This window comes from Panthera leo, chromosome B3, assembly GCF_018350215.1.
Source record: "Panthera leo isolate Ple1 chromosome B3, P.leo_Ple1_pat1.1, whole genome shotgun sequence".
Lineage (NCBI taxonomy): Eukaryota > Metazoa > Chordata > Mammalia > Carnivora > Felidae > Panthera > Panthera leo.
The window spans coordinates 24,133,302-24,157,451 of record NC_056684.1 but is presented as its reverse complement, the minus strand read 5'-3'; the positions used below and the strand labels follow the sequence as shown (position 1 = coordinate 24,157,451).

Genomic DNA, 24,150 nt, shown 5'->3' with positions numbered 1-24,150 from the left:
CATTCTTAAAGGCACTTTGAAGTTAAATTAGAAGCCAGTGGTCTTTTGTTATCCTTGAATCAGATTTTATGAGTTTATTTTTTTTAAGTTTATTGTACTTATTTTGAGAGAGAGAGCTTGCGCAAGCAGGGGAGGGGAGAGAGAGAATCCCAAGCAGGGTCTGCACTGTCAGCATGGAGCCCAACAGGGGAGCTCCATCTCATGAACTGTGATTTGAGCTAAAATCCTGTCGCACGCTTAACCGACTAAGCTCCCCAGCGTGCCAGATACTTGAGTTTAGGTGCTACATTTGATATGCAGAGGAAATAATAAATGTGAAAGTATATGTTCATGATTATTTCAAGGAAAACCCACCTACCTTTAGTTATTTCAGTATCTTGTACTGTATGTCATTTTTTGGTGTGTGTGCATAAAATAGGCTGAAAGCATAATTCTAGGTTTAATTTTAGGTTAGACACTATATAAGATTGAACTCAAATGAACTATAGTGCAGAAAGAACCTGGAGGAAAATTTCACAATACTGTCTTTCGGACTATGTGTCACATTTGCTTCTATTTTCAGATCATAGAATTCTTGACCAGAATATGTGATTTATATTTAAAGCCAGGAAATTGAGATAAATCTGGTAATTTAGAATTTCTAAAAGATTTCCATAGATGACACTTGATCTACTCTTAACCCATGTAACAAAACACTTAAGTAAAGGTACCTTATTAGGGGGAAAATTGGCCAATCAGGAATGTACATTTTGTAGTTATTCAGGTAGGTAAATAAGCATAACTTATTTAATTTATGAACTGTTCACAGAACCCAAAGGGAGGGGAAGGCTAAATGCCATTAGAGAGTTCAGTTCTTTTCCAATACACAGTAATTGTGATCCCAGAGTTCTCCTACCTACTCCTATGTATAACTGTACAACCTAGATTTGCAGCATAGTATCAATTTCAAATATTGGGTTAGGTTATTTTCATAAATCATAAAACCAAGAATTCTAACATTTCTGTATTTCCAGAAAGCCACTTGTATTTCCTGGTTGGTTTTCCCATCCCCCCTTTAAATATTGGTGCATAGAATTATTTTTGAGAGTGAGCAAATGCAGGTAGATAAAGTGTATAGTTTTAGGTATAAAAATAAGTGAAAGTCTCTTCTCTTCTTAACTTATTCTAAAATATAACAGCTGTTAAATGTTAGTGTAGAATAATATAAAATTGCCTGGCAAATGCCAAACAAATATATTTGTAAAATTATAGATACATGTAGCTTTTTTCTTTTTTTGAGAGGTTTTGTAAAAAAAAACAACCATATATTTTTTATAATTCCCAACTTTATTGAGATATAATTCACATGCCATACAATTCATCTTTTTAAAGCATATAATTCAGTTTTAGTAATAACTGTATTTAGTATATTTGGGTTTTAGTATATTCAGTTGTACAACCACCAGCGCTAATTTTAGAACCTTTTTATTATCCCAAAAAGAAACTGTACCTGTTAGTAGTCATTCCCTATTCTTCTGTCCTCCATCCTCTGGCAACCATTAATCTGATTTCTTTCTATATGGATTTGTCTGTTCTGGACATCTCATATATGTGGAATCATAAAATATGTGCCCTTTAATGTATGACTTCTTTTACACAGTATTATATTTTCAGGTTTCACTCATGTAGCATATAACAGCACTTCATTCTTTTTTTATGGCTGAATAATATGCTATGAATATATGCACTGTTTATTCAGTTAGTTGATAACTATTTGGATTGTTTCCACTTTATGGTTATTATGAATCAAGTTGCCATGAACACTCATATATAGGCTTTTGTGTGGACATATATATTCAGCTCTGTTGGGTATACATCTAGAAGTGAAACTGCTGGGTCATAGGGTATCTATGTTTAACATTTTAGGCTGCCAAAATCCTCCAAAGTGGCTGCACCATTTTACAGTTGAATCAGCAGTGTATGCAGGTTCTTTCTGATAGCACTACTTCCGTTCATTGTCCCTTTATCTTAGTAATTTTTATGGGTGTGAAGGTATCTCTTTGTGGTTTTGATTTGCATTTGCTTAATGACTAATGATGATAGAAACATTTCATGTGCTGATTGGCCCTCTTTGGGGGTGGATCTGCACAAATCCTTTGCTATTTTTTAATTGGGACTTTTTTTTTTTTTTTTTTTTTTTTTTTTTTGAGAGAGCTTCTATATACGAGAGTGGGGGAATGGCAGAAAAAGGGAGAGGGAAAATCCCAAGCAGGCTGCACGCTGTTAGTTAAGCTCAGAGCCCCATGTGGGGCTCGATCTCATGAAATGTGAGATCATGACCTGAGCTGAAATCAAGTCAGCCGCTTAACTGACTTAGCCACCCAGGTGCCCTTTTCTATTGTTGTGTTTTAAGTATTCTTTATATGTTCTGGATACAAGTCTCTTATCAGATACATGATTTTCAAATATTTCTCCACATTCTGTGGGTTTTCTTTTCACTTTTATGATTGTTATCTTGAAGCACCCAAGTTTTAAATGTCTGGTTTATGAAATTTTATTTTGTTGTCTTTGGTGTTGTTATTTAAGAAACCATTGCCTAATCTAAAGGTTATAAGGATTTATGCCTACTTTCTTCTAAGAGTTTTGTAGTTTTAGCTCTGTATTTAAGTCTGTCATCTGTTTTGAGTTAATTTTTTGTATATGGTTTTGTTTAGATTTAGGTCTGTATTGCATTTGGCATGTCCTTGGATATTGTGTACAAATATTTACCTTTTATTTTTTTTCCACTTGGGTAGACAATTCTCTAGATCAGTTAAGGGATCCTTTCTTCACTGATTTAAAATGCCACCTTTTTATATGCTACATTTTCATAAACCAAAAAAAGTTTATTGAAGTATAATTTATATCCAATATATGCCCATTTTTAAGTGTACAGTTTGATGTATTTTCATGCATATATGTCCTGTAACTGCTACCACAGTTAAGAACTAGAACATTTGAATTACTCCCCAAAAATGTTCTTTCTAGTCATTTCTCCCTGTTAGCTCCAGGTAACCATTGTCCTGCATATTAGTTTTGCCTCTTCTAGAGTTGCATATAAATGGTGTCATAAGTTATATATTTTTCTTTGTTTGGCTTTGTTCCTTTAGCAAGTATTTGAAATTCCTCCATTTTGTATTTATCACTTTTTGTTTGTTTTTTAGTGCAGTACAGCTATACCACAGTTTGCTTATTCATTTTTTTTTTTTTTTTTTTTTTTTTTTTTTTTGGTGAACATTGAGATTTTTTCCAGCATTAGGCTGTTGTGAATAAACATACTCTTTGCGTGTCTTTTTGTGAACATGTTTTCATTTCTCCAGAGTAAAAACCTTAAATTGGAATTACTAGATCACATGACAAGTTTATGTTCAGATTTATAAAGAATTGTTTTCCAAATTGTTCTATCATTTTGCATTTGGCATTTGATATTTTCAAGTATCAGATGTTCTGATGGGTGTGTGGTGGTATCATATAGGTTCTTTTTCTGTACAGTAAAATGTACGTAAGATAAAATTCATTACTTTAACCATTTTTAAGTGTACAGATCAGTGGCATAAAGTATATTCATGTTGTTGTGCAGTCATCACTCTTACTCATCTCTGGAACTTTTTCATTGTCCCAAACTCAGATTCTGTACCCATTAAACAGTAACTTTCCCCTGCTCCTGTTACCTTCTCCCTCCCTCCAGCCTTTAGTGACCACTGTTCTATTTTCTGTCTCTAAGAATTTGACTATTCTAGCTACTTATGTAAGTGTAATCATACAATATCTATCCTTTTGCTTCTGGCTTGTATCAGGTAGCATTATATATTCAAGGCTTACTCATGTTACAGCATGTATCAGATTTTCCTTTTTAGGGCTGAATAGTATTTCATTGTATGTAAAGATACCACAATTTGTTTAACATTCATTCACTGGACACTTGGGTTGCTTCCTTCTTTTGGCTGTTACAGATAATGCTGCTGTGAATATGGATGTACAAATGTTTCTTCAAGTCCTTGCTTTCAGTTCTTATATTTTTGGTTCTTGGGTACCTACTGAGGAATGGTATTATTGGGTCATAGGGTGCTTCTGTGGTTTTTTGCCTTCCCTGTTTTTCCAGATTGTCAGAACTCTATATGCACTTACCATATCTTGTGCTTCTCCTTTACAACACAATTATGTATTGCAATTACATTATTTATTGTGGTTTTTATTATTTGTGCCCCTTTTGCCCATCACGTGAGGACAAGAGATTATGTCTAGTTTCTTTACCACTGTGTCTTTATCCACTTGATGTGCACTCAAACTCTAATACACTTTTTTTATTGAGATGTAATTGATGTATAACATTGTATTAGTTTCAGCTAGCAGACATTTTTTGAATGAATACGAATTTGAACGTTAACAAGTTTCAACCCACACCGTGGTTATGCTAAATAAAAATGAGAGGAAGAAAATAAAGAGTGGCAGCAATTTTTTCATTCTGTGTCTAGAAGGACAGCAGGATTAGGCATGTTGGAGTGATTTTTTGGGAAATAATGGAGTTTGATTATATGCTAATGATACTTCAGGCGTGCATGTGTATCAGTGGTAATTGAGAGTAGCAGGCTTATTACAACTTGAGAGATAGAGACTTAAAGATATAGAGTTGGGTCCAAAGTATAGGGGTGCTATAGAAATGGATGGCATTGCACAGAGAATGAATTTAGGTTAAGAAAAGGGGCTAGTGCAAGAAACTTGAGTGGCCAAGAATGAGGGGTAGGAAGATGAACTAGAAGAAGACCTAGTTGCTGTCACAGGTAGAAAAATATATAGGTGGGTACAGCATTATGGAAGCCAGGGAAGGTGAGTACTGGTGTGAAGTGCTGCAGAAATAAAATAGGATTAGAGGCCACAGGATTTAGAATACACAGGAATGATGATGACTTCTGTAAGAAAAATGTCAGTAGGTGGACGGTTTTGTGTGTAAGCAGCTGAGATCATTAATAATGGTTTTCAGGTCTTTCCAGCAGTTAAAAGGGAAGAAAATAAGGAACTGGTACTCAGGGGTTAATAGAGTTGAGGGGATTATGTGGAGATTACGGGATGAAAGCAGTATTTAAACATTTTGTTCTAACAACAGAATGGATGAGGACAGTCTTTGGTCAGTTGTAAGATTTATAAATTTGCAAAGCTTAAGAGTTTCGACGAGTAGCTTTACCCATAAATTTAAGACATCATAACCATTGTTCAAAGAAGTGCTGAGGGAACACAACAAAAAAACGATAGAAAAGGTAGTCTGTGAAATTAAGTTTTGACCTAGGTTAGAAGGAAATGAAGGAAATAGGCTATTGAAGAGATGAAGGACATAACAAATGTAATAATATATAGACATATGTATGTATGTGGTGTGCATATATAGAGTGTGAGAGTTAACAGATGGACCATTTTAAGAGTAAATGAAAATGTTAGAGGGGCAGATGAATGTAGATGGATAAAGGGTAGATTACATTTTTATTCTTAGATTATTAGACTGGGCTTTCTGGAGAGGGACACAGATATAAATAAAATAAAGGCACTAAGTCTTGTATTAGAGTTCTAATGGTTAAATTTACAGAGACTACCTAACATTTCTGGGGCTTACAGTTTCTCTTATCCTGTATCACTCTAGATTTGATGATATATTTTCCTATGATTATGTGTTCCAATCTTCTAAAGCAAGGTATTTCACATTTGGATCTGTGTATCACCTGAAATGTATATTAAAAATGCAGATTCATGCACCCCCACTTTATGCATCGAATCACAGTCTGAAAGTAAAGGTCAAATACCCATTATTTGCAGATTTCTCTAGTGGAGTCTATTTTGAATACATTGAGACTTGGTTCTCTAAGATCTTAAAACTTGGTTAATTTAAAAAATATATGCTGTGTATTCATTTTCTACCATCAACCTATAACACTGGGTGGGTGTTTTTTTTGTTTTTGTTTGTGGTTTTTTAGTGTATTTATTTTGAGAGAGCACAAGTGAGCAGGGGAGGGGCAAAGAGAGGTAGAGAGAATCCCAATAAGGCCCTGCACTGGTATCCAGGAGCCTGATGTGGGCCTTGATCCCACAAACTGTGAGATCAGGACCTCAGCCAAAATCATTGGATGATTAACTGAATGAGTCACCCTGGCCTGCCCCACCCCGACCTCCTGTGGTTTTCCTAATCTTTGGGAGTTGGTTTCTTCATATATGATCAAAGGAAATGATTTAAAAGACTGCAGTTCTTATTCCACTGAGAAATGCAAAAGAGTTAAGAATTTACAGTGATTATTTGGGTACATGTTTTAAGCTCAGAATTTGGTTTTTGATGGGTCAAGGTATTTTTTATTTTTTTTGATGAGTTAAGTTTTGATAGACATGTTACATGTTTGATTTAGGAAATAATCATTGCTGCCATGTGTTGAGCTCCTTTTTTGTGCCAGGTAGCATTGTCCTACATACTTATAAAACATTTTCTCTAAAACTCACAACAACCTGATGCCTGAGACTCAGATATGAAAGAACCTGCCCAAGGCTGCAAATCTAGGGGGTAGTGGACGGATGCTTGTAAATATACCTAACATAGCAGATGCTCATAATATGTTAAGATGCTACATATTATGAGCATCTGCTATGTTAGGTACATTTATTTACCTATAGCTAAATTGCTATAGGTATCTGAAGGAATTAGAGGCATACAGTCAAACAGTTTCCATGTATTTTCAGCCCTTTTGGAGGGAGGGAAGAGTAAAGAAATGGCAGACTCTAAGCTCTGTGGATGAATATAGGAAACATGGCTCTGCCAGAGGAAAGCAGTCAGGCAGCAGGGCCTGTCTAACCACCCTTGCATGCAGCCTGGCAACAGCATTAGGGACACTTGTCTCTTGGTATGTTTTTGGATATTCATAAACATTACAAAAAATGAATTTTGGGGAAGATTTTTTTTTTTAGTTTATCCAGTTGTCTATGTGAAAAGAATTGAGTGAGGTGTTTTATATTTTAGGTTAAAAATCTGTAAGAACCTGATTTTACAATTCACCAGCTCCTCAGAAGTTTGGCGAAATATGGTATGTTTCTGTTTTATTTTTTGGAATTCAAAATGCATGCATATCTTAATGTCATAGTTAGAATAAGGACAAACATTTTCAGCAAATTTGGGTGCCTGCTATTTTTAAAGCATTGTGCTAGGTGGTAAATCACTATGCTACCAGGTAGACTATAAGGGACAGAAATGAGATTCTGAAAGAAATTAGAAGAGGTTAGTATGCTGTGAAAAGTGAAATCTTATGCATGAGAAGATTGAAGGGGACAGGTTTGGCTGTTAAGTTGTGAGTTAATAATAGCTTCCATTTGTTAAGCTCTTACTATGTGCCAGGCACTGTTCTGAGCAGTTTAATATATATTGGTTTGTGCATCCTCAGGACAGCCCTCTGAAATAGACACTACTATTGTCTTACTTCTCTCTATGAATGAAATGAGGCTCAGAATGGTTAAACAACTTGCCCAAGAGTTGCCATCTAGTAAGTGACCAAACAAGGACTTGAATCTAGATTGGCTCTGGACCCTATTTGTGCTCTGTTAAACACTGGACCTCATATAAAAGCGGACCAGTAGAGAGAACTTGGCTCAGTAAAATACACATAGCTCTTTAATGAATTAATTTACCTCAGTTGATCACTCGAGGTATTTTAACTTTCTCATATATTATGTTTACAGGTTGGAAAGTTAGACTTCTTTGGGGGTTCTGAAATCATAGGGAACCCAAGAGGGAACATTGTTCATTTCAGGGACGCCATTGCCTTTTTCTCATGTAAACTCAGGAATGTTCTAGGCTCTCATAAGGAGACAGGTAGCTATGATAGGGAAATCTGGAAAATTGGATTGTTTTGTCCAGGGCATATAAGTCCCATATATTTGGAGTTCCCTAAAGTTACTTGTATATACTAAGGCCAACCCTCACCCTTATCTGAATTTGAAGCCCAAGTTCATAGGCTGCTGTAGAGGTATGGACTCAAGATTGATATTTCAGCTCTTCTCTTGGTATTCTCAGATGCCTTACTATTTTATATTGGGTTCTGGGTCCATGCTGGTAACCACCTTCTGTGGTTGTTTGTTGCTACTTTGGAGAGGTGTCAACTATCAAGGGTATTTTTTCCTCCCTCTTAATTTTCTCATTTTTCCTTAGTTCACTTTTTGGATTTGGCCTGGATATACAGTTTGGTAGGGAAATCAAACAGAGGAAAAACTAGTTGCACAAAATGAGTTCTCAATACGGGGATATTTCAGATGTATGTCTTTGCCAGAACTATATAGGATTAGGATGCCTGATAAATTTGAACCATGACAATCAAGAAAGTTGTGCTAAAGCCAAGTAAGGGGATCAAAAGATACTAGGTTGAGGGAGGAGAACATGTTTTTGTATCTTGCCAGTCTCTTTTATGGAATTGAATATTAGTGGATTTATGGCTGAGAAAGAATAGAACGCTTTTTCATGGAGTACCCAAGGGGTTTGGGCTGTTAGATTACCCTACTTAATGTAGAGTAAGTAGGACTAGACTTTGGGTGTGTGGGTGTGTGGGTGTGTGTGTGTGTGTGACCATTAAGCATTTGACTACCTGGAAAACTCTATGACTGTTAGTCTGATTTAAACAGTTGCCATAATAGTGGGATCTCAATCCATATTCTGAATCTTTGCGTATACTGAAGTTAGGAAACTCTGTATAGTAAAAACTAAATCAAACCAAAAAATTCTAACCCTGGATAGGAAGTCAGTAGATCTGAGTTTTAATCCTAGCTTCAACACTAATTCTAAAATCTTGGGCAAGTCAATTAATCACTCTAAGTCTGCTTAATTTGTTTTGGTTTTTGTTTTTTCCTTAAATTCTTATTATAGTATCTGCCCTGATTAGGTAGAGCTGAAGTTGTCCTGAAGTCTCAAACAAGACACTGTTGACCAAAGTGCTGTGTAAACTGTAACACTCTGTAAAAATACAAGAGATTATCACCACACTTTATCAAGTGAAGAGATCATTTAAGGAAAGAAAATCTGGAAAATAGTCCTTAAAAACATTTCTATAATAATTATTCTTCTGATGAATGTTGAATTGACACCTGATTTGAAGCTTTGAAGATAAGTTTTTGAACGGTGAATTGGATTTATATTAAGTGTTCTAACTAAAGATTTGTTTAATTTATTAGAGTTATTAAACCTACGCTCAGATCAAGTTAGCAGCTAGACTGGTGTGACTACCTGTTTTTAATCAGTGACTCAAAGCTGTGATCACCCTGATGTCACCGAATGGCCACAGCTTGTAAAAGGTAATTTTGAATGTTATTTTACAGCCTTTAAAAGGCTGTTATTATAAAGTAAAATATGTTTTGTAAGAAATGAAGAAAATTATAGTTGGCAGGAATAGTGCAAATAGTAGAGCTTAAGTGGTAATGTGCTTCTCCATTTAAATATCCTTCCTAAAATATTTTATGCTTCTCCCGACCCCAGATCTATCTATAAGTAAACAAGAAAGTATTTCTCAAAAATTTCATGTTTTTAAATAAACCTGTTTGAACATTATAAAAACTATAAAAAAAATTCTCAGTGTGCATTTTAAGATGTGCCTTTTATGTGGTAAGAGTTTTAACTAAAATACTAGAAATTTTTACAACTTCAATAAAACTGGTATAATTTTCTCTCCTAGATAGTTATCGTGGAGGTAAAAGGAGTGGCTTGCTGGCTGGACAAGCTGCACCCATTATTATTGGAAGTGATCCTCCATTTGAATGTTCTGGCTCATGCTGCACTATCTAGATTAGTAGGCATTTTGTGATCAGTTTTCTGTGATCCAAATCAAGACCTAAAATTGAGACTCTTCCAAGATTTATTTTTTATTTTCTAATGTTACTTATTGTTTATTTTAAAGTGTCTTTTCTGGTTTGTTATTCTGACAAACTAGGTTAACTTAAGTCAGTACTTTTTCTTTTTTCTCCCCATTGATAATATCCTGAACATGTACTAGATCCTTACTTCCAAAAACTTGACAGTAATGAATAAAAATGCTTTAGTGGCCAAAGTAAAGCTTGGAAACTAATGCTAGATGTTAGATATTTCATAGTTTGAGAGTCAGAATCATAATTTTAGGACTTTTTTTGGTAAATTATTTAGAATATTACAGAAATATAAGCAGAATGACTAGAAGTCTATTCAAACATATACTGTTATTACTCATTGCAAGAAAAGCGTTTGCTAGTTCTGTGTATATTCACTTTTCTCTTAATTAAAAAACCATTTCCATTTTGAGTAGAAAACAATTTGGGCTAACCATGTTTAAGAGACTGAGGATAGATCTGTTTTTGGGTAATACTCTTTCAATCCTTTCTTATTCTTTTGTCCTGTTAGACTGAATTGGTTTAAATTGCTTGGTTTGACTTATAAATGGTTTTTAGTAGCTCACTTGAATATGTATTAACTATATAATAATTTGCTGACAGTTTGATGCTAATGTTTACATATTCTCTTGTTTAGGGAACAGAGATTGGAAAACAGAGTGTAGTTACCATTTGATGATGTATTTAACGTCTATCTCATTTCTCAAAACTTTGCAGCAGTTATATATTGTGCTTCTAAGACTCGAATTTGTTTTCCTTCTTGCTTGTGTCTTACCTTTTTGCAGTAGTATTTTAATTTTCCTGTCATTGTGTCCTCATTTTTTTCCCTCTCTCTTTCTCTTTCCCTGTTAATTTTGAAAGTTTTGCCGCCTACGTGTTTGAAAGCTTCTAATCTGCCTCTCTTCCCTTAGTGCCAGCAGGTTTATTTTTTGTTTTGCAAGCCTGCTCTGCCTCCTTACAGTATGACATCTGATGCTGGAGGGTCGCACTTTCAAAAATGAGTCAGCTGGTACATGGGGTTATCATCAGTTTTTAGCTCTTCTGTCTGAGACATACAAACAAGTTTGGAAGCAATCTTGGGGTACTTACCCACAAGGCTGGTGGAGACCAGGTGTGTCACAAAGGTGATTTGCTTGCTCCCTGGGGGAGAGGGTGGAGTGAAATTTTTGCATTTGTGTCAGTGCCAAGTCACTGCCACCTCCAGCATGCCCCAATTTTTAGTTCTAATATAACTTTGTGCAAAATTGAAAATGTAAATATACTGCAAAGAGGAGCTAAAATATTTGAGCTGCTGGAGTCTTTTTTTTTTTTTTTTTTTTTTTTTTTGGCATTCTTGTCCTTGGACTCTGAATGAACTACAGTGAGGGGTAATTTTGAAAGTCTGGTAAAGAAGTGAGATTTTTAAAAGCTAAGAAATGTGGAAAACTGTTTATTTTTGTTGTTTTTTTCTTTTTCTTTCTTTTCTTTTTTTATTTTGCTGGTGGCTCTGAATTTAAGATTCTTTTGTTAAAGTTCAGAATTAGAAATTTCAAGTCAGTGATAAATTCACAAATCAAGTCCTTATAATGTCATTTTAGATATTTAGCTTTTGATCTCTAAAAATCTTGAGAATTTGAATGTTAGAAATCAATATTATGTTGATTCACCTTAGTATACACTGACCAATAGTGTTGATGAAACTGAATAGGATCACAGGAATTTATTTTTTTAACAGCATGGTGGGAATAGGCAAAATTGATTCCTATCTCAAAATGAAAATAAAATACTTTTTGGTGTAACTGGCAACTATTTATAACTGAAGTCAGTTCACAATTATCGGTAGTAAAATTTTAATATCCCCAGTTGGTACACTTTTGATACGTAGTGCATCTTGCCAGTGTATTTTCAGGGAAAGTTAATTTCATTGTTAAACCAAGATAATCATGATTAGAATGGTAAATCTGACTTAAAGTGTCTCAAAATTCCCAAGGCTATTAGATTTAAATTTAAATTATCTAGAGCAGAAGTTGGCAAACTTTTTCTTAATGGGCCAGATAATAAATACTTAGGCTTTGTGGGCTATATATCCTTATCAGAGTTTCTCAGCTCTGCTCTTGTAGTGTTTTGAAAGCAGCCATAGACAATATGTAAATGAATGAGTGTGGCTGTATTCCAATAAAATTGTACAACAATAGGCGCCTGGCCCAGGCCTTAGTTTGTTGTCCGAGGAAATAGTTTGCTGACCCCTGATCTAAATATAGTTTGGGACTGTGAATACCAGTGAATACTTTTGATATTATGGATAACTAGTAGTTGGCTGTAGAAAGTTTCGTAGTTGTATGTTTTTATTATAAATATTGACTTTGTGAATAATTATGTTTTATTATACTGCTTTGTATGTTGGTATCTAAATATAGTGTTTACAGTTTTCCTTAAAAACAATGTGCTGACTTTTTTATTAGTCCAGCTTTTATAATAAATGTGTTGAATGGCAGTCTGACTTGATCGCTTTTTTCTTCTGTTGAAATCTTTAGTTACTTTTAAAACTGTTAACAATTAAATCTTGTTTTCAAATTTGTCTTCTAAAATAACATGTCTGCCCTTTTTGGAATATGGAATATTCTGCTTAACTTTCCTCAATTGCATTTTACAGATCGCCAGGAGAACCTCAGTCTGACAACATCGAAGCTAGCCGAATGTAAGTGTAACTTGGTTGAGGCTATGGTGTTTTTTAAGTTAACCTAGATTGCTTTAAAGGTGTCATGTTATTTGACAATAATTTCCAGTTATAAGAGACTAATACATTAAAAAATAAATTGGGAGAGAGGACTGTGCCTACTATTTTTCCTACCAAATAAATACCTCTAAACTTTGGTAACATGGTACTAGATTTCTACTTTTAAGTGGATAATTGTATACTCCTGTATTGTAATGTCTTTTTGGTCACCTAGAAGTTGTGGAGAAATAGAGAGGGGAAAGAGTCAGGTTAACAATCACTTATTAAATACTCACTATGTATAAAGCAGCTGGTGATGCTGGATGCATAATAATTAGTCCCTAACCCAGATAATTTTACAGTGTACCTAGTAGAAAGACATAGAAGCAAATCATCTTTTTGGTAGAGTTATACTGAGGATGCAACAGGAACATTAAGGAATACTGTGTTACCTAGGTATTCAAAAGGAACCTAAACCAGGTGGCAGGGAAATAGGGGTGGCCAGGGAAGGCGAAATTAAATCTTGAAGTGTAACTGGAACTTAGGTAGCCAGAAGCATAGTCAGAATTGTTCTAGGCAGAAGCATGGGTAAAGTTATAAAGCTGCATAGTGAGTGTAGGAAACAGTAGGCATTTGAGGATTTTTAGATCATAAGTAGGAAAGTGAAAAATAACACTTGATAGAAAGGGCCTTGCCAGCTATGTGAAGGGCCTTGGCCTGTCTCTCATATGTGGCATGTGCATATGTGAAGGGCCTTGGCCTGTATCTGGGAGTCAATAAAGAATTTGCTGAGGAAGAGGTAGTAACCTTGTTAGACAGGTTTTTAATAGTTTTGGCAGCAGAGAAACAGAATTGAAGTCTGTGGTGGCAGGTGACCAGGGCTTCAGCAGTTCAGTCAGTGACAGCCCTAAGAAGGGCAGTGAATAGGAATTCAAGATAACGTTCTCTGGATTTAAGAAAAGTATTTAGAAAGTGAAATAGTTAAGACCTCAGTGACTAGTTGTAAGAATTTAAGAAGTTTAAGGTAAGGTAACAGGAAGGTGGTAATTATTGAAGCAAGGTTTTTGAGATAGTAAGGGTTGAAATGAAGTATATAGGTATAGGGATTGCTTTGGAATAAGAGCAGAGACCCCTATCTTAAACTAGAAGAAGGATATAAAGATGGTTATGTAATGTTAAATGTGTTTGCAGATGAGAATAGGGGAAGTCAAGGTCTTTTTTTTTTTAAAGTTTATTTATTTTGAGAGGGAGGGGCAGAGAGAGAGGGAGAGAGAATCCCAATTGGAGTCCACTGACAGCACAGAGCCTGACATGGGCTCAATCCCATGAACCGTGAGATCCTGACCTGAGCCAGAATCAAGAGTCAGATGCTTAACTGACTGAGCCACCAAGGTGCCCCAGTCAAAGGTCATTTTTACTTGGAGTATTTTCTCAGTAAATTTGTATAGGTCTGCTACACCACTGTTTATTTCTCCTTTGAGATGTTAGTAGACACTTCTTGAAAAGGAGGTTCAATTGTTGAATAAATTTGGGAACTACAGAATTAAACAGGTTTCTTTACTGAAAATAGTGGAATACTTTAAAGTGCTGATGTACATTGTGAATCTCCAAGAAGGGATTGTAAAATGTATTTCTCAAATTTATGTGTCCATGTAACGTTTTTCATCCTTTTTTTTTTTGTGATAAAATACAGGTAACATTATTTTTTAAGTGCAATTCAGTGGTATTTAAGTACATTAATATTGTTGTGTAGATTCTCCACAACTCTGTGCATCTTGCAATGCTGAAACTATATCCTTTAAACAATAACTCCCAATTTCTCCTTCTCCCCACCTCCTGGCAACCATCATTCTACTTTCTATTTTGACTACTCTGTTTCATATAAGTGGAATTATTTATATTTGTCTTTTTGTGATGGCTTATTTCACTTAGCGTAATGTTCTCAATCTTCATCCTGTTGTGGCATTTGTCAGAATTGTCTTCCTTTTTAAGGCTGAATAATATTCTGCTATATGTATATAACATTTTGTTTATCCTTTCACCCATTAATGGACACTTGGATTACTTTCATGACATGTTTAGGACAACACAGATATCTCTTTGAGACCCTGCTTTCAATTCTTTGGGCATATTCCCAGAAGTAGGCTTGTTGGATCATATGCTAATTCTTTAATTTTTTGAGGAACCTCTATACTTTTTTTTAATAATCTCATCAACACTTGTAACTATCTGTTTTTGATAATTGCCATCCTAATGCAGTTATTTTTTTTATTCTAGTTTTGTGAGCATGAAACTTTCTAAGAAACATGTTTTAATAGGTTTTTGTGGAACACAGAGTTTGATTAGGGAATTTGAGAAGACTGTGCAAATTTGGAAAGTGTCTGGGGAGAATGGATGAAGAAGTAGACCAAATATTATTGAGTCTCATGCTACTGAGTGGTTAGTTGAGGTTAGGGAACATATACTTGGAGTTTAAAGAATTTCTTTAATAGCCAGAAAAGAGGCATGGTATTTCAAGATTGGGTATTAGCAGAACAGATGGGACAGAATTACTAGTGGCATGTGCATAGGTTGTTAACACTGAAGTAAGTTGAATGTGTAAGTCTTTGGTGATGGCCATGATTGGATATATTGTGGTGCCAGACAGGTGTTAGGCTGGTTATAAAAAGCCTTGATAGGTCAGAGAGATAGTTTAGTGTAAGTGAAATTTTTATAAGGATAGATGATAATGATCAGGGGTTGGATATTTAATATGCCTACAGTAGTGATTGACATAGAGAGGAGGTGAAGGTTTCTGAAGAAAGTCAAGTAAGTATTTTGGGTAAGAGGGGGCTAAAGTGTTGGGGTAGATCATGAACACAGACATTGAAGTCAGCATGCCAGTGATATAAATGGGGGCAAAATAGAGCCTTTAGTATATGGGTATAATTTACCAGAGGAAATGTATTCAGGTAGATAATATGATTTTCAAATGTAAGTTGTATTTGTGTTGTGTTTATTTTGTTTTGATGGACATTGTTTTAAATACAAGGAATTAGAAGAATAATAGTGGATTTACGGGTTTTAGTTGTTTATGGAATCCTCACATAAAAGGGATGCAAGATAAGCAGTGCCTTTTGGGGTAAAACCAGGCTTTAGTGAAAGCTAAGAGGTTGAGGAACCATTATATAAAGCAGTTGAAGAGTAGGGACAACCTGTATTATAAATATTTTTCTAGAGATCTTAGTAGAGTAGATTAATGGGATGAATCAATAGTAAAGAATAGAAAACAGTAGATGAAGCTTGGCATTTTGTAGTAAAAATGAAGGATAGCAAGAATGTGAAACATGGTAAGATATGTGTCACAAGATTCCAGATGAAACTCTGGTACTCAGTTCTGGTTGAGTTCAGCAAGCTGCCGTACTTTTTAACTTGATCATATTAAGGTAGAATAGCTGGGAATTAGACCTAACATGATGTCTTGATAACGGCGTCTAAGCTTCCAGTTATAATCGTTGTAATACAGCTCTGTCTTCGTGTCCATCCCCATTTCATAAATTACTATACCTGTGGAAGCTATAACCAGACAGTGGTTTAGTAAAGTGAGTAGGTCCAGTTTATTCTACCAAAATTGTATGAGTTTTGATGTACAAAATAGATAATGAAGGATTGTTGGTTTTACCTAAGAATTATCCTAGGATCTTTGAATAATGGCAACATCTTGAAGAATGATTTTTTGGGGGGCAATTGGAGACACATTTACATTTGGCATCCTTTACGGAACATCTTGGGTGCATTCTAAATGGTAATTATAAAATTAAAGAATATACCTAGTGTTGCCTATTCCCTAGGTTGCAGAAAAACAGTAAAAATCTTTAACAGTTGCATGCCATGCTATAGTTTAGCCTAGAAATAGAACTAACACAATAACCCAGATCTTTTTATCCAATTGTATGAATAGTTGCCCTGTATTTTTAAAAAATTCATATATACCACATAGTGGAATATTTTTGTACATATTAATTTAGACTCTAATTTTTTCTAATGATTACAAAGCAATTTCTAGCAACTTCAGAATTCTCATCCTTTGGTAGTTACTCTCCAACCCTATCTTCAGTGCTTAGGCTGCGCGTATGAGTGTATGACTAAGAAAATGGAACAAGGGTAAACATATCAACTGATTTATGGTTCCGTAATTGAAATAAATACTTAGTTTTCTGTAAATGTTGGTAGGACCCAGGTCTCAGGCCATCATTATTTTTTCTCTCCAGGTAAGAGCTCATATTTTCATCTCTAACTCTGACTTACCCTCTGAATTATAAACTCATATATCCAATAATTGAATGTCTGATTCTCAAACTTAACAAGTCCAAGGTAGGTCTTGATTTTCATCCTCTCAAAACTACTTTTCTTGTAATCTTTTTGCTACCTCAATTAGTAGGAAGTCTTTTTTTTTTCTTCCAGCTTATCGAAAACTTTGGAAGCATCTTTAATTTATCTTTGTCTTACTCAAGTTATCAGCAAATCATGTTGCCTCCATCTTGAAAATCTCTTAATTGTACCACTTTATTTACACCATTTCCACCTTATCATGCTGATTTAAAGCCAATATCTTGTGCCAGAAGAATGAAATTGTTTCCCTGGTAGTCTTGCTGCTTCCATCCTTGCCCCTTTCATTGTATTTTCTGGGTAGCAGCCAGAGTGATCTGTTTTAAATTGAAGTTAAACCACGTTATTTATGCTCAAAACTTTTCAGGGGCTTCCTATATGTCTCAGAGTAAAATCTGAAGATCTTCAAGCCCTGTACAAGCTTTCACTTTGTGTGGCCTTTCCATCTCTCTTGTTTATCTTTATATACACTGGCTTTATGATTTTGCCTTTAATGTTTTGTTGTTCTTGAGACTTGTGCCTGTTGGGGCGCCTGGGTGGCTCAGTCGGTTAAGCGGCCAACTTCAGCTCAGGTCATGATCTCGCACTCCATGAGTTCAAGCCCCGCATCAGGCTCTGTGCTGACAGCTCAGAGCCTGGAGCCTGTTTCAGATTCTGTGTCTTCCTCTCTCTGACCCTCCCCTGTTCATGCTCTGTCTCTCCCTGTCTCAAAAATAAATAAAACGTTAAAAAAAAATTAAAAAAAGAAAAAAGACTTGTGCCTGTTGTTTGCGACCCTTCTCTATGATATCCCTATGGCTTCCTTTCACTTGCCCCAGAGATCTCTGCTCAAATGATGTCTTATCAGAGGGGACTTCCTTGACCAACTTCAACAAAGAATTGTCATGTTCTTTGTTTTCTGTTACCTTTACCCTGTTACATTTGTCATCTTGGGATTTAATGTCATTTGACTTAATTGATTTCATTGTTGTCTGACTCATTTAATACTAGTATGGAAGCCTAATGATAGAGTGCCTGGCCTGCAAGAGGTAATAAGTAAATAATATATGAAAGAGTGAAATTCTGAAGTTAATGCAAAATGTTTATTTCTGCCTTTTTAATTCCCTTGCAGAAGTGTTGGAAGAATTTTCTGGGATCAGTTTATGTGGAAATAACTGATATATATTTGAGAACTTATTTATGTAGTAGCACCTGACATCTTGAGCACTTAGCATATGATAAACCACTGTGCTCAGTACTCCACATGCATTCTGTCATTTGATAATAAAAGTGAGCCTTCTTAAAACACAAACAATAACCAAAATATTTATTTCTATAGGTATGTAAAGTTTAATTTCGTGAATTTGCATTTTATTTATTTATTGACATATAGTTGATGCATAGCGATACACTAGATTCAGGTATACAACATAGTGATTCAGCAACTCTGCATTATGCCATGCTCACCAGAAGCATAGCTGCCATATGTCACCATACAACACTATTACAGAACTATTGACTATATTCCTTATATTGTACCTTTCATCCCTGTGACTTATTCTGTAACTGGAAGCCTGTACCTCTCATTCTTCTTCACCCATTTTTCCCCTCTCACCCACCCCTCTGGCAGCCACCAGTTCTCTGTATTTATGGATCTTTTTCTGCTTTTTGTTTGTTTTAAACGTGTTCATTTGTTTTTGGTTTTTTGTTTTTTTTTTTTTTAGATTCCACTTGTAAGTGAGATCATATGGTATTTGTCTTTCTCTTACTTCGCTTAGCATAATACCTTCCAGGTCCATCAATATTGTCTTAAGTGGCAAGATTTTGTTATTTTTAAAGCTGAGCCTTTTAATCAGATTAGACTCTGGAGTTACAGCTTGTATCCTCTGATAGAGACTGAAGAACTGGTACAATTTCTTAAATTTTTGGTAAAATTCATCAGTGAAGTCATTTGGTTCTAGTGCTTTCTGTTTTGGAAGGTTACTTATTTATTCAGTTTTCATATCAGATATAGGCCTATCAGGTTGTGTATTTCTTGTGAGTTTTGGCAGAGTGGGTCTTGTAAGGAATTGGTCAGTTACATCTAGGTTGTCAAATTTGTGGGTATAGAGTTATTCGTAGTATATCTTTTATCCTTTTAATGTTTGTGGGATCTGTTGTGATGTCCCCTATTTCATTTGTGATACTAGTAATTCATGTCCTCTATTTTTTCCTTAGTTAGCCTGGCTAGAGGAGAGAACTTTTGATGTTGATTTTTCTCTATTGGTTTCCATTTTTCAATTTCATGGATTTCTGTTACAATATTATTTCTTTTGCTTACTTTGGATTTAATTTGCTCTTTTTTAGTTTATTAAGCTGGGAATATAAATGATTAACTTTACTTCTTTCTTATTTTTGTAATACATGCATGCAGTGTTAATAAATTAGTGCTCTAATAATTAGTGCTCTCTAAGCACTATTTTCACTGCATTCCATTCCACAATTTTGATAAATTGTGTTTTCATTTTTATTTAGTTGAAAAGAATTTTTGGTTTCTGTTGGGATTTCTTTGTTGACTTGTTTAATATCCTTGTATTTTGAGATTTTCCAGTTATTGTTCTGTTACTGATTTTGGCTTAATTCTATTGTAGTGTAAGAGTAGACATTGTATGATTTCTGTTATTTTAAATTTGTTAAGGTATATCATATGGCCCAGAATGTGATATATCTTGACGAATTTTCTGTGTGAGCTTGAGAAAAATGTGTAATCTGCTGTTGTTGGATGAGGTAGTCCAGAGATGTCAATTATATCTAATTGATTGATGGTGCTGTTGAGTTCAACTATGTCTCTACTGATTATCTGCCTGCTAGATCTGTCCAGTTCTGATAGAGGGGTGTGGAAGTTTGCAGCTATGATGGTGGATTTATCTATTTTTTCTTGTAGTTGTATCCGTTTTTGCCTTATTTAGTTTGATGCCTTTTAGTTAGGTGCACAGATGTTAAGGATCGTTATGTCTTCTTGGAAAATTGAACTGTTTATCATTATGTTGTGTCCCCTCTTTAATTCTGATGACTCACCTTGCTTTTGAAGTCTTCCCTGTCTGCCCAGCTTTCTTTTCATTGTTAGCACAGTACCTTTTTAAATTTTTAATCTGTATCTTTATATTTGAAGTGTAGACAATGTATAGTTGCATGTTATTTATTTATTTTTTTTAATGTTTATTTTTGAGAGAGAGACTGAGTGCAAGCAGGGGAGGGGCAGAGAGAGGGAGACACAGAATCTGAAACAGGCTCCAGGCTCTGAGCTGTCAGCACAGAGCCGAACGCAGGGCTTGAACCTAGGACTGAGATCATGAGCTGAGCCGAAGTTGGATGCTTAACTGACTGAACCACCAAGGCGTCCCTGGATGTTATTTTTTTTATCCAGTCTGGCAATCTGTGTCTTTCAGTTGATGCATTTAGAACACTAATGTTGAAAGTGATTATTGATTTAGTTGGATTAGTACCTAACATTTTTGTTACTGTTGTCTATTTGTTGCTCTTGCTCTTTTTTTCCTGTTTTTGTCTTCTATCCTCTTTATTCCTTTTGTGGTTTTACTTGAGCATTGTATAATGTTCCATTTTCTCTCACTTGCAAGTAGATCAGTTAGTTACTTTTCATTTAACTTTTCTTTTTGGGGTTGTCTTAGAGTCTGCAGTATACATTTATATCTTAACCTAGTCTACTTTCAAGTAACACTATACATGTCACAGGGAATGGGAGTACCTTATAATATTCCTTGCTTCTGTCCTTTTATCATTGCTGTCATTTATTTCACATATATAAACATGTATTTAAAATTTTACACACATAAATATTCATAACTGAATAAATTGTTGGCATTATTATTTTGAACAAACTGTTATATCAATTAAGGTTAAGAAAAATAAGTTATTTTATTTCCACTTATTCCTTTGGTAGTAGTCTTTCCTTATATAGATAATGAGTTTCTGATCTATATCATTTCCTTTCTGTCTAAACAAGTTCTCTTAATAATTTCTTGCAAGGCAAATGTACTGACAACAGATTCCCCCCCCCCCTTTTTTTTTTTTTTGCTTGAGAGTGTTTCTTTTCTACTTTCGAAGAATGATTTCTCAAGGTATAGAATTCTTAGGTTGGTGGGGTTTTTTTTCTTTGACACTTTTTCATTCCACTCTCTTGCTTGCATCGTTTCTGAGAAGTCAGGTGTAATTTTTATCTTTATTCTTCTGTAGTTGTTTTCCTCTTGGCTTCTTTCAAAATTGTTTTTTTTTTTTTAATTAATTTTTTAATGTTTATTTTTTAGAGAGAGACAGTGTGAGTGGAAGAGGGGAAGAGAGAGAGAGTGGGAGGCACAGAATCCAAAGCAGGCTCCAGGTTCCGAGCTGTCAGCACAGAGCCTGACATGGGGATGGAATCCACAAACTGTGAGATCATGACCTGAAGTTGGACACTTAGCCGAGTGAGCCACTCAGGCGCCTCTCAAAATTTTTTCTTTATCTTTGATTATTTGTAGTTTGAAAATGATATGCCAAGTGTAGTTTTTTGGTTTTGGTGTGGGTTTTTTTTTGTTGTTTTTTTTTTGTTTTGTTTTGTTTTTTTGGTGGGTGTTTTTTGTTTGCTTTACCATTTATCCTTTTTGGTGTTTTCTGAATTTCCTGGATCTGTGGTTTGATGTCTGATACTAATTTGGGGACATTCTCAGTCATTATTGTTTCAGTTCTGATTCTGTCACTTTCTTCTGATATTCCCACTTTGTGTATGTTACACTTTTTGTAGGTCCCACAAGTCCTTGCGTATTGTTTTTGCCAATCTTCTCTTTGCTTTTCAGTTCTGTTTCTTTTGGTATATTTTCAAGTTCAGGATTTCTTTCTTCAGTTGTTTCCAATTCATTATTAAGCTCATCAAAAATAGTTTTCATTTCTGTTACAGTGTTTTTGAACTCTGGTTTTTCTTTTTTGAGTCTTTGGTTTTTCTCTGCTTACATAGCTCTGCTGTTCTTTTGTGCTGTCTACTTTATCCATTAGAGTCCTTAGGATATTAATCATAGTTTAAATTTCTGGTATGTTAATTCCAACATCCCTGCTGTATTTAGTTCTTGTGTTTGCTGTCTTTTCAGACAGTGTTTTATTGCCTTTAGTATGCCTTGTAATATTTCTAGATAGCTGGATGTGATTTCCCAGGTAAAAGGAATTGCTATAAATAGGCCTTAATAATATGGTATTGTGGTGTAGGAGGAAGGGAAGTGTTCTGTAGTCTTTTGTTTACGTCTTAGTCTTCTAGTGAGCCTGGCTATGCCTCTGGATTGTGAACTTTCATTTTTTTTTTCCTCCCCTCTTAAGTGGAACAGGATGACTAGAGTGGGCTGGAGTTGGATATTTCCTGTACACAGGCCACTTAGGCTCTGATAATACCTGGCAGATTAGGCTCTGGATAACTAGTGTCCCCTGAGGATAGGTCTTGTTATAAATTCTCTGATCTATCTCAAATGTTTCCTTTTTCCTCCCCTGCTAGAAGCATGAGGGGATTTTTCTCCAGCATTTGCTGTGAGAGCCTGGTTGAGTTTTTTGAGGTAAATATCACAAAATTGTGGGGGCTCTGCTGTGGCTAGGTCCCTTTGGGAGTTTTTAACTATTAGACTTTTCTGTGGTGAGCCTCCAGGAATTTGTCAATTGCAGTTTAGGTTTTCCTCTCACATCACAGATTCTGCTGATGGTTTCCTGTTCTCTGCTTCAGTAAACCATGGCTGCGTGTATTTGCCTCTCTCTCTCCAGTCTTTGGGGCAGCAATTTGCCCTGTATTCATTCCTCTTCCAATAACCGAAGAAGAGTTGTTAATTTTTTGTCTGTTCAGATTTTTACCTGTTGTTTGATTGGAGTAGCAGCTTTCTAGCTCTTTACATGTGGGACCAGAAGTCAGAAATTGAGATCTAGCTTGGATGGTTTTATTTTCTGTATGGAATGGGAAAAATAATTCTGTGTAACTTCCAACTTAGATATATTTAACGTGTATAACAGCATTTATGGATTAAATAACATCTGGAAGTACATTCTAAAGATACAAATCTCTTTCATCGACAAATACCATACGATTTTGCTCGTGTGGAATTTAAGACACAAAACGAACATATGGGGGGGGAGAAGAGAGGGAAACAAACCGTGAGAGACTCTTAAAAATAGAGAACAAACTTAGGGTTGATGGAAGGAAGTGGGTGGGGGATGGGCTAGATGGGTGATGGGTATTGAGAAGGGCACTTGTGATGAGCACTGGGTATTTATGTAAGTGATGAATCACTGAATTCTCCTGAAACCAGTATTGCACTGTATGTTAACCAACTAGAATTTAAATAAAAATTTGGAAAAAAATCTATTTAGTCAATAGAGATAATTCTTTTTTCAGTATCCTCTCCTATAGGTTCTGATAACTGTGTTCCTCTCCAGATTGAGCCTTTGCATATTCTTTTTATGCTTCTGTTAAAACCTATGAAATTGGGAGGTATTTTTTGTTTAAAAAAATGCTCATATTTTTCCATTTTAAGTTCCAGTGTAATTAACATAGTTTTATATTTTACAGTAAAGTGATTCAACAGTTCTATGCATTACTCATTGCTTATCATGATAAGTATACTCTTAATCCCCTTTACCTATTTCACTAATCCTCCCCTCGCCCCCATCAATTTGTTCTCTTAGTTAAGAGTCTGGTTTTTTTGTTTGTTTATTTGTCTCTTTTTTCTTTGTTGAGGTTCTTAAATTTTGTGTATGAGTGAAATTGTATTGTATTTGTTTCTCTCTGAATGACTTATTTCACTTAGCCTTATGCCCTACAGATATATCCATGTTTCTGCAAATGGCAAGATTTCATTTTTTTTTTATGGCTAAATAATATTCCATTATATATGTACCACACCTTTATCCTTTGATCTGTCAATTGACACCTGGATTTTTTCCATATCTTTGCTATTGTAAATAATACTCCAGTAACCATAGAGTGCATTTACCTTTTTGAATTACTGTGCTCATCTTCTTTGGGTAAATACTCAGTAGTGGAATTACTGGATAATATGGTAATCTATTTTAAATTTTTTGAGGAACCTCCTACTGTTTTCCACAGTGACTACACAGTTTTCATTCCTACCAACAGTGCACAAGGGTTCCTTTTTCTGAAACTGGGAAGTATTCTGACAGGTATTTCCCTTTATGGTTAAATACTAGAAAAAGATAGG

At 35.1% G+C, this 24,150-nt stretch overlaps 1 protein-coding gene across 10 annotated transcripts in view; it reads left to right on the top strand.

Moving 5' to 3' along the window:
* UBE3A (ubiquitin protein ligase E3A) overlaps positions 1 to 24,150 on the top strand; it is a 91,679-nt gene that overhangs the window by 10,617 nt on the left and 56,912 nt on the right. For 2 of the 10 annotated variants that reach the window (XM_042941254.1, XM_042941250.1), the window contains exons 2-5: positions 7,010 to 7,073; positions 9,205 to 9,324; positions 10,800 to 11,012; positions 12,521 to 12,565. The exons of 1 other annotated variant lie outside the window; for it this stretch is intronic. In XM_042941254.1, the coding sequence (XP_042797188.1) occupies positions 10,861 to 11,012; positions 12,521 to 12,565 (197 nt within the window). In that variant the 5' untranslated portion in view covers positions 7,010 to 7,073; positions 9,205 to 9,324; positions 10,800 to 10,860. Of the gene's footprint in view, positions 1 to 3,293; positions 5,702 to 7,009; positions 7,074 to 9,204; positions 9,325 to 10,799; positions 11,013 to 12,520; positions 12,566 to 16,833; positions 16,937 to 24,150 lie in introns of those variants that run through there. 7 more of the 10 variants (XM_042941255.1, XM_042941256.1, XM_042941251.1 and 4 more) reach the window with 6 other exon arrangements.